This window comes from Sylvia atricapilla, chromosome 2, assembly GCF_009819655.1.
Source record: "Sylvia atricapilla isolate bSylAtr1 chromosome 2, bSylAtr1.pri, whole genome shotgun sequence".
In the NCBI taxonomy this organism is placed as follows: Eukaryota; Metazoa; Chordata; class Aves; order Passeriformes; family Sylviidae; genus Sylvia; species Sylvia atricapilla.
Genome location: NC_089141.1, coordinates 87,623,135 through 87,636,995, shown reverse-complemented (window position 1 = coordinate 87,636,995; position 13,861 = coordinate 87,623,135). Strand labels below are relative to the sequence as shown.

Sequence of the window (13,861 nt, the reverse complement as noted above, 5' to 3'; positions counted from 1 at the left end):
CTGAACGTTTTACAGAATTGCTTTTTAGAGAACATCTATACATTAATTCCTCTCTCATTATTCATCATTAAATCCTTTCACTACTGTCCCAAGAGTATTCAAACTTCACAATACCACATCCTTTCCAGGGTCTTCTGTTTCATTGTGGAATATCCACAGTGCACCTTAAACCACTGAGAGAAGTATCATTGTAGCAAGAGTAATAGCTGTAGTAGTAGTAGTGGTAATGGTCATTGCAGTCAGAAGAAAAATTTGAATGTTGCCTAGAATTACAAGAATCCCTGATTCTTGGGATAACTCAATAAGTCACAGCAGAATTACATCACTATAGAGTTAAGTTTACAGAGATTAAGAAGCAGAAATTACTAAATGTTATACTCCAAAACCCGGAAGAAGTATTTGCACGAATGTCTAAATCATAAACAGGTAAACATGTATTTTTACTTCATTACAAATGTAAACTTTACTCTGATATGCTGGTTTTCCCATATACTGTTTTCCACAGTATCACCAACCACAAAATCAATATCTGTATGGTGTGATCTCTTTGTTTTGATTGGAGCTTCAAGAGAAATAAAATGATTGGTGAAGACCTCATGCTCCTTGCTTGAGGATGTCTGTGGTCTTTTCAATTTCATTTTGGCTTGCTGATTTGCTCTCTACCATCAGTACTTCCAAATTTGATACAGGAGCAATGCAGAACCTGCCTCAGAGCGGGCTGCACCACGAGAGCTTACCTGTTTGACCGCGTAGAGGAGGCGCCCGTAGCAGTACACCATCACCGTCACGGGGACAACCAAGCAGAAGATGAAGAGACAGATGATGTAGGATGTGGACTCGGCCGACTCTGAGGACCAGCGCACTGAACAGCTTGTGCCTGCACCTTCTATCCCGTAACTGCTCCAGCCCAGCAGAGGGGGCACGGTCCAGACCAGGGAATAAATCCAAGAGCCACCAACCGCCAGCAGAGCCTTGCGGACATCGTGGCTGCGCTTGTGGCACAGGGTGAGGGTGCTGTAGCGCTCGTAGGACAGCACAGCCAGGGAGATCAGGGACACGACGCCTGCAATGAACCAAGCAACATAAATGCTTACTTCCCTTATTTTGCATGTGTCCATTCCAAATCCCAAGACGGCAGATGATTTTTTTGGTTATTACCTATTTGAAGCAACAGTGAAAACAATTTCCGTTATTCTCTATACGTTAATCCTCATTGGTCCTGGTTGCACTGTCCATCGTGACAAATTTTGTTTAACTCAGATTTATCTTACATTGGAAGATTTTTATACTTGAGATAAATTCATCTTCTAGTCAGATTTTCAGCTTTATCTGTTTTATTATTACTCAGGGGAAATCAATTTTCTATCTGAGCTAATAAAATGGTGAAAGATTCCCTTGACAAGAACTATTCAATGTTTAAAATCCATGAGCATTTTCAAATAGTGCATTGACTTTTACAGGCCAAAAAAACCCCAAACCAAACCAAACCCAACCCCAAAAAAACAAAAACACGCACACACACACACAAAAAGCAACCAAAAAACCACCACCAAAAAAAAACAACCAAAAAAAACCACCCCAAAAAAACCCCACCCCAAAACCACAAAACAAAACAAAAACCAACCAAACCACCTCCCCAAAAAACAAAACCAACAAAACCAAACAAAACCCCAACAAACAAACAAACTAAAAAAAAAACCAACAAAACAACCTCCCCCCCAAAAAAAAAAAAACACAAAAAACCCCCCCAAAAAACACAAAACAACAACAACAACAGCAACAAAAAAAAAACACCAAACAAAGAAACAAACAAAAAAACCACCCCATTCAAGACTCGGAGCCCCAAAGTGAAAGAAGCTTTTTCTTCTTTTGCTCTCCTCAGCTAGATGAACATTCAGTTCTGATCACTCATATATGGAAAAAAAAGACAACCACATCATGACTGGGATATGGCAATTTGCAACTTTATTTACACATATATTACACAATCAGGTTTAAAAGTGATATTAATCCCTACATATCATAAACCCATTATATCTTGTAGAAGAAATGTTTAAAATTTAGGTGTAGAATATTTCCATTCTCTTTTTCAAGGTTTGGGACCCAACCCCCTCTACAAAACTTTATGGTTTTCCATGGCAGGTTCTTAGTCACCTGAAGAGAGGGTTTTGTTGTTTCCTATGGTTTTGTTCTTGCAGCTCCCTTGCAATTCTTGGTGATACAACACTGGATACCACTTTCAGGATTTATGACAGAAGGAACTTGTTTGAAGAACTTTAAAACCGTATTTTCCAATATTTTCCAGTTCCTTTCTTTTGCTCCTATAAGATGAAAAGCCTGAATAGATCAATGTCAGCTCTTTCCATGAGTTTTTCTTGATCTTTGCTATTAGCAAAGATCAACACTACAGTAGCACTGAGATATATAGTCTGCCAAAATTCTCTGATTTTGAGTGGTACCTACTACCAGCAAATGGGTTAAGAGAAAAGGTGTTCTTCAGGGGGAATCCATAGCTGTAATCCATTTCCCCCATTTAACTGTCAGCTTCTTCTATAGCTCCTTCTCAGGCATGGAATAGAAGTGACTCAGAGATTTCCCTTGGGAATAGCGCTACTCTATCATTTACTTGGGGAAAAAAACCCACACAGACCCATGCAGGGAACAACGGTATATTCTCCCAAGGCACAGAGTTTTGCTCCACTTTTCCTTACAATTCAGTGACTCATTTTTTGTGTCAACTGGATGCAGGCACAGCTATTTCTGTCATCCTGACAATTAGCAGTTACTTTGTGTAGAGCTGCGTACAGTAAAGGACCCGCGGGAAGAACAAGCAGTGCTTGTTCCAATAGGATGCCTTATTTCTCAAGGGAAAAGAAAGCAAAAGATTATGAGGAGAAGGCAACTTTTGAAGAAGAAAATGTCTTTCTCGTTACAAGAGTCTACTAAATTATTTTCCGTGCATTACTGGGAAGTCAGTCCTAAAGAGTAGATACATTTATGGCTGTAATAGGTCCACTAAATTCAGCTGACTTATAAACTTGCTTTCAGGCTGGGCTGTTTTAGAGGCAGGAGAGACGTTCTCATCATCCTTCACCTAATCTGATTTCCTGCATAACACCACTCCTCTTGAAAGTCCTTGTCTCAAGAGCAAAGAATCTACTGCTCTCTTCATGCTCCCAGCCCATACTTAATTATCTTCACTTTCTTAGTATTGCCGCTTTCTGTGTTTTTTATCTGCTTGACTGAAGAGATCCTCTCTATCAAAAACATTTAGCTCATATAGGTACTTAGGGCAAAAATCCAGATTTTATATCTAATGAAAATTAGGCCTCTGTCAGGTGTTAGAGATCTATTTCTCTACTTTAGATTAGACAGCTATGGACCAACACAAAACTGTCTCAGGAACAAGAAATCACTCCCCTCCCAGCTGAGTGCCCTACAGCAAGGATCTATGGTTCTTGCTGTACCTCTGATGGCAATTGAGACAGCATTTTCCCTACCTTGATGAGAAGGCTGGTGAGCTGTACTTTTGTTGAGGATATCCTACATTCCTGCATGTGTGGGGCTGCCTAGAAAACCCAGACAGCTTGTTCAGATTTTCCTGGCTCGGGGCCCTGCTTCCCGGATTGCTGCTTTCACTGCTGGGCTCTCAGGTCCAGCCTGGCTGCCAGCTCTGCCTGCTCATCCCTGTGGCTGTGTTGCTGCCCAGCAGCTCCTTCTGGTGTGTATTGTCATGATTTATGGCATACATTTACACTTCCTCTTCACCTATTGCCCAAGGGAGATGCTTAGCTTTTCTCACTGGTGTTTATGATGGATAGCTTTGTGGCGTGGCTCTGAAGACAACTGACCATGACTGCAAGGTTACTTGTTTTCAGATGCAGAAAAGTTCTGTCTTACACTGGCAGAGAATTAATGTTCAGATATTAAATTAGGATCATGGCGATGTCAGTCAAGAATAAATCAAATACTAGCAATCAGACAAAAGTACAAAAGTTGCCTTTAAATTGTAGAAAATAATTTTTTTCTCTATAAAGAAGAAAATTCCCAGTGCTTAACTGAACACTTTGTCAGAAGCCAATTCATCTTTGCTCACCTTATTATTGAGTTCCACTGACATAACATAAACTACACTTTTCTGGAGGACAAAAATTGTCATTTATGGAATCCCAGACCACAAAAGTTCAGGAAAAATGCCATTATTTTTGGGTTTGGCACAGTAGAGTCTTCAAGGTTTGAACTTGTTAATAGCACTACTATTAATACCACTACACACTGACTTCTAATACTTTCAAGACAAGAGAAAATGAGGAGTACACTGAAGAGGTACTTCATAAGAAATAAAAGAACTCAACATTCTTTATGTGGTTCAAACTTAGTAAGCCCAGCTAACTCTTCAGAAAGATTACAACTACTTTGAAAGAATAGAACTGGTGCTTTGAAAGATAAAAATATAAATTCAAAGCCAAAACAAAAATAAAAATTTAACAAGTAGCTTTTTCCAACAGTGAGATGCACTTGGGAATTGGCTGTGAGTAATTAAAACACCTATTACCCAGGTGAGGCAGGAACAGGAACAACAGAGGCCACTGCAACCTTCTCTCAGTCTACTTTATGTGACATTGGGCAGTGTACACAGAGTCACAAGATGTGCCCCAACTTTGGAGCTCCATCCAACCTTGCTGATGAAAGCCCTTTCACCTTAACACAGAAGCCAAGACTGGTCAAAACCAAAGCACATCAAGAGTAACCTTGTTGCAATGTTGGGGCAGAGTAGCTCCAATGTCCCTGATTGCTAAGGATATCTTCAGTTTTGTAATTAACAAAAAACCCCCAACCAAACAGGCTTTTTAATCTCACTCTTTTATTAGCTCAGTATCTGAATCCTAGAAGTACACCACTATCCTTTCATCGTTATAACAGATACTAATTTGTTGGACTGAAACCACAATTTCGTAAAAAAGGCAAAACCAGACTTTGCGTTCAGTACTTAATTTGACACTGGCTGGAAATAAAATATGAGAATCAGGTATACATGACCTGTCAGCTTGCAATGAACGAGATGCCAGCAAAAACCTGATGAATGCCTTGTCCTTTACTTGCTTTTCTATAGCACCCAGTGTGATCCTCTCTATATTTTTTCCAGGTACTGATTTTAGACTAACAGGCTTGTAGTTTCCTCAGGCCTTCCTCATGCCCTTCTTGCAATCTATTTTGGCTAAAGCAACATAAAGCCTCCCTGTCTTCATTATGCTCCCTAGCTTTCCATACAGAGCTCTCTTAATGCCAGGTGCCTTTAAGTGTTGTGACCTTTGTTAGAATTCCTGTAGTTAGCTGGTGCTCTATTTCATGCACTATCTGTTGCAGTCAGAGGAGCTAGTGAGAATCTCAGCTTAAAAACAAAAAGCAATTAAATACTTTAGGATTGTATCTGAAGAAAAGGCTTTGAGTGCAATCTCCACAGCCTTAATAACCAAAACAACAAATTAAAAGAAATTAATGCAAGCCATAAAAAGAAGAAAATAATTATAATTATTTATGCCAATGTTTCATTCGTATTGAGTAGCAACATTTATGACTGTGTAGACTGTGTATATTAATTTCAAATGAATAATTTTTTTCTAGAACTGCAACAAAATTAGGTTCACAAATTGAAAATCCAAATGGAATTTGCTTCCAACAAATATTTAGAGCCTCAAGCTGGTACCTAGACAAATAACTCCACAGGAGTCAATCACAGTGAGAAATGTAATTTGCTTCCCCAACATTTCATGCATATATAGGAACAAAAATGAGATTCTCACTGAACAGTACTGAAAAATGTCAAAAATTCCACTGCAGATTGCATTATAGGAATAAGTAATTATTCAAAAGTTAACCATGGAAATAAGTGACTTTGAGACTTAGCTGGGTGTGGAGCATAAGCCTTGCTACACAGCAATTAGGTGCAGTGAGTAAAGTGCAAGAAATTAAATTTCAAGTCATAAACCAGGACAGACATCTATTTATAGGGCTATCATCTGAGACATTATCTATTATTTACTTTTATTTAAAGATCTGTACATTTCTCCCTGGCAGCAGAGCACAGAGTATGCTGTGAAAGGCACAGCAAATCATTACACTTTGTTCCCATGGGTTCTAGCTAAAAGCGTTACATTTCCTCATTAGTTTTTGATGGTTTATGCTGCTCACTGATGTAGTAATGGAAAAAGAAACGCAGCTCACCCATGATCTAGAGGCTATGAAAAACTGAGAACCCCAGGAATCCAGCCTACACTGGATCAGTGTTTTGACTACTAACTTAGACATATTTGCACTCTTAAATGGCCTGAAGGTCATTCCACTACATCATAGTTAGAGTCCTGGGGCTTCCTGGAGCAGTCCTGATTGCAGGTTGAGAGGGATATCCTGCACTGTGTTCCAGTTATCAAGGACCGGGTGCATGAAAAGAAAACACAGGTAACCTTAGGCAGACTGAGGATGGAGGGATGCAATAGAACCTTCTTCAACAAGAAATTAATGGAGAAAAACTAATTCTAAGGGCTGGCAAAAACCCAAGACAGATTTCCCACATCCAACCTCCATAAAGGTTGATTTTACTCACTCACAGGCATTGTCTTATAGTTTTTATTCACTCACACTCTCACACCCACAGGGTCTGTGCTTAAGAGATCCTGTCTAGAATTTTTTTGGTAAGAGAATAAGAGACTCCAGCTATCAGTTCATAAAACCCCTTGCTTACATGTACCTCCCTGGAAACAAAATGGGTATTGGATAGAGCTTTCATACACTTTGGGAGTCCACTGTTATGAAAATCCTTCTTTGCTTACAAATCTTGCCCACACAAACCTTGTAAGTCTGAGGCGAGAACTCCTGCTGCCTGTTGGCATTTCCTTGAGGTCATGCTCCTCTCAGTGGGTGCAGGATCCTCCACCCATGAGTTATCACACTGTTATTATCAAGATACAATCCCTTAGGCTTGGCTGAGTCAATACCTTTCACTGCTGCAAACAGAATTCTTTGTTACCTGCACAGGCTGTTCTCACTCTCTGCTGTGCTGTCCTCAGGCCTTTACAACACTTTTCCCTCCCTGTACCGACCTGAGTAACCCCCCATGGCACATCCACACATGTCCCAGTGCCACTGCGGCCCACAGCCAGCCCCAACCCCACTGCTGAGACAGAGACAGGGCAAAATGCAGCCGAGAGCCTGGTGCAAGGCATGGAACCAGGGTGTGCCTGGCTGTTCCCTGCTGAGCCCCATGGCAGCATGGTGCAAGCTGAGCATCCCTGGGGCTGCATCAGACCATCTGCCAGCCATGCACAAAATGCAGAGGGGAAATCAAGGGGACAGTAAGTGATACTATGTCCCCACATGGCATCTACAGGACCTTCTAATTACTCCAGAGGAACCTGCCTGTGGCAGAGGTTGACCAACAGCAACTCCCATCATTGCTGCTTAAATGTGTTGCTGAATGCTTCATGCATTCACAAGACTCCATTCATATATGCATGTGCATGTAATACCCACTCTTGGGGGACAGCTTTCACATAATATCCTGGTGTGGTGATTAAACAGCAGCCAGAAATGAATCTCTAAATAAACCACTTCTCTTCCCCCCACCCTTCTGGCAAGAGAGGGACAAAGGCAGGGACGATAGTTTGAGATAATTTATTGAAAGCAAACAGCAGTGGAATAAGAACAGCAAAGCAATATCAGCAATATTAAAAAAAAAAAAAGTATAGAAAAAGAGAAGGTGCTTTACATACAAAGATTTGTTGATCACCTCAGCTTAGTTCTGCACAGCCACAAGGACAAAGTCAGGATGGTGGCTGTTCCCATGCCCAGCGCCACATGATTTCTCCAGATGAAGAAAAGATGGTGGGCACTTCCTGCAGTCAGTGCTCCTGTTCCCAAGACTGAGACAATGGAAATCATGATGGACAAATCCCCCAAAATCTGGATAGTCTGTGCTGTGATGCCTGTTTTTTTCCAGATCTCTGTGTTCCACTGGTTCAATTCCATGTGGCATGGCCACTTTGAACTGTTCCACCCTGCTCCTTTCAGCTCAGCTTGGCTGGAACCAGCTCCCCCTCCATCCCTCTGCTCTCTGCAGAAGCTTCCTGCACCAGCACTGCTTTTCAGCCCAATGTCTTGGAGCCAAGGCTGCCACTCTTTCAGAACCATGTCTCCAAGCCATGTCTTGGAGGAACTGGGAAGGGGACAGGCAGTGGTGACAGAGGACAGGGTCAACAGGGCTGATCCCAGCAATCCCCCCAGTGAAAAGTGGGACAAAATGACACACTTCCAGGGAGACATTCACCATTTCTTCCCCCTGAAACCATGCCTGCAATGATGATGTGCCTGTCATGGAATAGCAACCTGACCACATCCAGCCAGTGCTGAGCTTTGCTCCCTCCCAACAGCCAGGCCACCTGGGAAGGACATCATGCAGCTGGAATTGCAAGAGGAAGGTGAACCAGCAGCTGGCAGGCTGGGACCCACCAAAAGTTGCAGCTTTCCTTTTGAAGTCAGGCCATGGTGAACAGTGAACTCTGAGAGGCAGTGAGCAAGGAAGAGCACTGTGCTGGAAGGACATTAGCAGGGATGGAAGAGGCATGCTCTGGTCTCCACTTACAAATGCTGTGCTGGTAAATACCTAGCAGGAGCAACAGGTAGGTCTCTCAGAAATGCTACACATTTAACACAGCTTTGTTCCCTTCTTTCTAGTCTCCCAGTTTTCAGCTGCTAAATCCGCTGTTCCATTAGCTGGAAAATATGCTAAAAAGCTCTGTGGCACAATAAGATGGAGGAGGTAAGATGGAGATACACCCCAAGCTGGGAATATTGCAGAATCCTGTGCTGAGGTGTTCTTCTGCTATTTCTTCTGGGATGATACCTTTCATTGTGCTTGCCCAAGGATTTAAACACAGAAGAACAGCAGTAAGAAACAGCTCTCTTCAAATGAAACTTCTTAACACTTTAAATTTAGAGTTTAATTACATGTTGTGCTACTGAATGTGCAACATTCAAATTGGGAATGTTATTGAGTTATACAAAACTAGTTAGATCAGTGACTCAGTACTGTTTTCCAGGGAAATAACTTTCCTGAATATAAATGAGAGCATTTCTGATAGTTCTCTACAGAACCTCCTAAATTTGCCCTAAACCAGGACACTTTATGCACTTTAGTAAAACATGAGAAGCTCCTAAGTCACAGAAACACAGAGGAAATAAGAACAAAACTTGTCAATTGTTAAAATAAAAATTAAATTTCCATTTTGCCTTCTAGCTCTGAGTCTCATAATAGACATTTCATTGCTAGGGAAAAATCTATGTCATATACAGTCTCCAGTGAGATCCTGCAGGTTATGCCTCTTTTTTCATTATACTGGAATTGCCAAAAAGTAGCAGTGAGAATGTTGATTGGTCTGTGAAATCTGGGATAGGCAGACTGGAATGAAATTAATTCATTTAAATGAATAGAATGCTGTTAAGTTAGATAGCAATTTTCATTGCCAGTAAGGCAGTGGGAAGGTACCACCATAAAATGAGCAAATCTGAGAGAGAAACATGTGAGAGATTGTGAATATGGGAGTTCACAAACTATTATTATCAAAGGTTTCAGTTTTTGTTGTAGGGGAGATTGTTGTTTGGGTTTTGTTCATTTTTATTTTAAGATGAGAAATACAAATGAATATTCAAAAGGGATTCAAACAGGTCTGGAGAGCGGCAGACATCTATAGCTACTGCTCCTTCACTAAACCTCCAGAATTTTGTCCACTTTTCCCTTTTCTGTCCTGAACAAAAAAAAAGAGATATCTATTTTATGAGCCTCCATCCAACTGCCTGCAGATTTTAGCAGAATACCCCAAAGCTTTCCAGAGTTAAAAAGAAAGCCCACTGAACCTAGAGGACATTTCAGAGTTAAGATGAATGGACTCAAAGTGACGTCTGGTCTTGGTGGACAAACAACCACTACTAGCCTGACTTGCCTGAAGTTCAGTGAATAAGGAAATCACAGCAGAGCTTTTTTATGGTATAGCAAAATCACAATGTGAATACAGCAACTGATAAGTTCAGGGATAGTATAAAAGATATGAACTGCAGAGGAGTGGATGGATGGCTTAAAAGCTGACAGAAGCTGCTGAGAATGGGGTGTGCTTCTAAAACACTATCAGCTTTATTTAGATATGCCTATTAAATATTTATATTATAAGCATAGAAAAAATGGTTAAAAAAATCAAATATTCTTTAATTTGGTGACTCTTATTCTAGTTGTTCCCACATAATAGTGATCAAAGCACAATTTCCTTTTGATTTTTAATGCATTAAAAGCATTTCTACTTATTTGAAATTGAGAAAATATTTCCCACAACCATTTGTTGAGCATTATCAGTTATAACCATTTTCCAAATACAAGCTACCTCAGATATCAACCACTCAGTTTGAATAGAAATAGATCCATCAATTGCCATTTATTTAATACCTGAAATTATCTGTTCTCTTTTGCTAAGATGACTTGGAATCATGAGTCCATTAGAACAGGCAATCATCCCCTTCTCCAAAGAATTACCTTCCTGTTTAACAGGACTCACAGTTTAACTTTGCACTTGAAAGAAATCACTGAGAAATCACTGGATTGATTCTTGGTTGGATCCAACCCTGCTGAGAGAAATATGACAACAAGCATTACTGGTCCTGTTCAATAAATCTTTCTTGCTCTTTTCTCAGTGATTATTTCTGTGTCTCATCCTTTGTACAACATACTCTTGCCTTTGTGTTTGGTGGTATCTTCAATACAGACAGTATGTATTGCTTTAAACTGGAAAGAAATCTCTCAGGTTTTCCTCTTTCCCCCTCCTTTGCTGATTTTTAAAAGTGTTTATTTTGTGCTTTAAAGGTGGTCTTAATTCCTAGCTGTATCTGGTAACTTACTGTGCATCACTGAGTACTACTGTATTTTTCTGCAATGTTAATAATGTGCCTATCCATCCAAACAACAAAGTCCCAGTGGCATAAACAGCGCAAAAAATTCCCTTTTGCATCTCAGTGATACCAACACAGTACAAAAACATCCATGACCGTTCACTTCTGCCTCCCTTTCCATATGTTATGCAGGATCCCTTTGCATTCTTGAAAGCAAGCTGGCCCTGGCAAATTCAGCTTCCTGACTTGGCTGTCTCCGTAGCAGGATATTTAGTCTGTCGCCTTAGGGAATTGGAATAAGAAATGTCATCGCTAGATGGAGCTCCTGTACAGCAACATCTCGGGAGAAAAGCAGAAATGGATGTGCAGTGCTGGAGCAGCAGGAGGATGCTCTCAGGGCAGTCATGTCCACTGCTGCACCCCCATGCCCACACCATCCTGCAGGCTCCTCATCTCCTGACAGGACTGCGCCTTTTGGGCAGCCCTGGGGCCTTCCTTCGTGCTGAGGATGTGCACAGCTGTAATACACAACGTGCAGTCTCAGGGTTTCTGTATGTGGGACATGGCACCAAATAAGCTGAGGTGGAATGACAGTGTTAGCATCTGCTAGCCAATGAGCCAGGCATCCACCAGAGCACACAGCCAACATCCTGCAATGAGCTCCTCCCTTTTCACTGAATCCAACTGCTTATTCTCAATAATAAGAGTATATTTCTAGAGATTTTCTATAATCTCAGGGGGTTCTTTGGCAGTTACCATTCCTAGGGGTGGAACACACTATAAACACTAACTCTTCTGTCAAGTTAAGTTTTTAATCATGTCTAGTGGTCAAACTGGTTTTTGTTCTAATTAGCTATTAACTGGTCAATAAAGAGTCATATCTGATACTATGAATGCAGTCTCAAAATATGATGACCACGCTTTACATTTCCTTTGAGCCAGGAATTTCTTGTGCAGTTTTACAACCCCAAAATCTCACATGGTGTGGAGGTGAAACACCAGAGAAGGCTTCTACTGTCTCTGCCCAAGATCACTGTAATGGCTGAGGGCTGTGCAAGAAAGAAAAGCTGTATTGCCCATCCCTTAACCCCTCTGCTACATCCATTAAAAAATTAAATATAACCGATGCAGATCATTTCAGGACATTTTCACCCAACCAATAAGTCTAATCTGCAACACTTGCTAGATAGGTGGAAATTGCACTAGAAACTATAGTAGTGGAGGTATGAAATACTGGGGTAAGCATGGTTATCATGGAGGGAAGCCATACCTTACTTAATTCATCAGCAGTCCTTGACAGCACCGTGCAGACAGGGGTGATACCTACTTGGATAAAACCTACTTGGATTTTAAAACAACTTTGACTAGCCCAAAGGCTTTTAAGGATAGTAAGCTGCCATGCAATGACAGAAATATTCATGTGAATAAATAATTAAATAGAGGTAGGAAATAAAAAACAGGAGAAAAAAATTAGTTTCTTTAGTAGAAACTGTGGACAGCAAAGTTCCCCATGGATCTGTGCTAGGCCCTGGGCTATTTAACACATTAATAAATGATCTGGAATAGATGGGAAAAAGTGACGAGTTTTCTGATCATACTGCACAGATTAACTCACAGTCAGCAAAACCTGACTGTGAAGCGCTGCAGCACCACCACACGAAACAGAGCCATTGAGCAGATGAGATGCAATACTGATGTAAACAGCCATATGTGGAGGAAAACAGACCTGGCTGTAAATACACAGTAATTGTTTCTGACCTACTGCTCTGCAAAGACAGTTATGACAGAGAACTTTACACAAACCACTTCCACTAAGCAGCAATGCTCAGCAGCATTTAGAAAAGCAAACATCAGGACTTTTAATAGAAAAGGAAATCAGAGAAAAGAAAGAGAAAAGGTGGCCAGGGAAAGACTATTTAGTGTTTCCTACAATAAGTAGGTTTTCAAATTAAATCATCAGGTTGCAGACTCAGAATAAACAAACTGGAGAAGGTACTTCTCTTTGCATAGTACATAGTTAATAAGTGGAATTCCTTGATATATTATATTGTGCATACCAAAATTTCGCAGGTTTCCTGAGAACAGGTGGAATGGGAGATAAATGCAGGAAGACCTATTAGATTCAAAAGTACTGCTTCAGGGAAGATAGGTGTCCCTACACAAATCACAGGCTGTGGTAGTAGATATTGGAAAAATATCACTGGATGCTGGAAATTATCCCAGCTTTAAGTTTAGTATTCTAGAAGAATAGAAACTACTTTGAATGACATATACTTGATATCTATACAAACAACACTTTGCAAGGCATAACTTAGCTATTGAAATTATAAGAAAAAAACAATTACAGCACAGTGAGAGGTTAATACCTGCTTGTATCTGGTATCAGAATTTCTTTTTAAAGGTCTGAGTGCCCACAACACTAGAAAAGATAATAACTTGTAAAACTCCTACTCATTCTCAAATTCCTCATTAAACATCCCTTGGTGCACTGACCAACAGAGAAAAACTGTTTTATGAAGCAAACCAGATGGTGATATGTCTACGGCTCTTATCTCAAAGTATATTAAAGTAAGGCTTTGTCTTGCCTCATAACCTGCTTTCTACCCATTAGAAAAAGTCTATTTAAATCCTGGCTGGCATATTTATCTGGCAGCCTTTCTGTGATGTGGTCTTTGCCTCTTTTAAGGATATTAAACAGAAATATATTTTTAATTCTAAGAAGTACACATAGTAAAGCAATCCTCAACAAAGTCATGCAGCCACTGCTGGACCTTGGCCCTCTTGCACTGTTTCTTTGAAAATTGAGCAGCTTAAAAACAGAGCAAAATTTCAAACTTTGGATAAATTAGGGGAAATTGCTGTGATCTGTTACAAAGAATTGCACAGAGAAGAGTTACTTGGTGTACCATAGTCAGTGTACAGAATATATAGA

The 13,861-nt window shown here is 40.5% G+C and overlaps 1 protein-coding gene across 1 annotated transcript in view; it reads right to left on the bottom strand.

Annotated features, from left to right (window-relative positions):
- The window catches only part of LOC136357982 (pinopsin-like), a 76,939-nt gene that overhangs the window by 50,057 nt on the left and 13,021 nt on the right, over window positions 1-13,861 (bottom strand). The window contains exon 2 of the mRNA XM_066313716.1: window positions 738-1,063. Within this exon, the coding sequence (XP_066169813.1) occupies window positions 738-1,063 (326 nt within the window). The remainder of the gene's footprint in view (window positions 1-737; window positions 1,064-13,861) is intronic.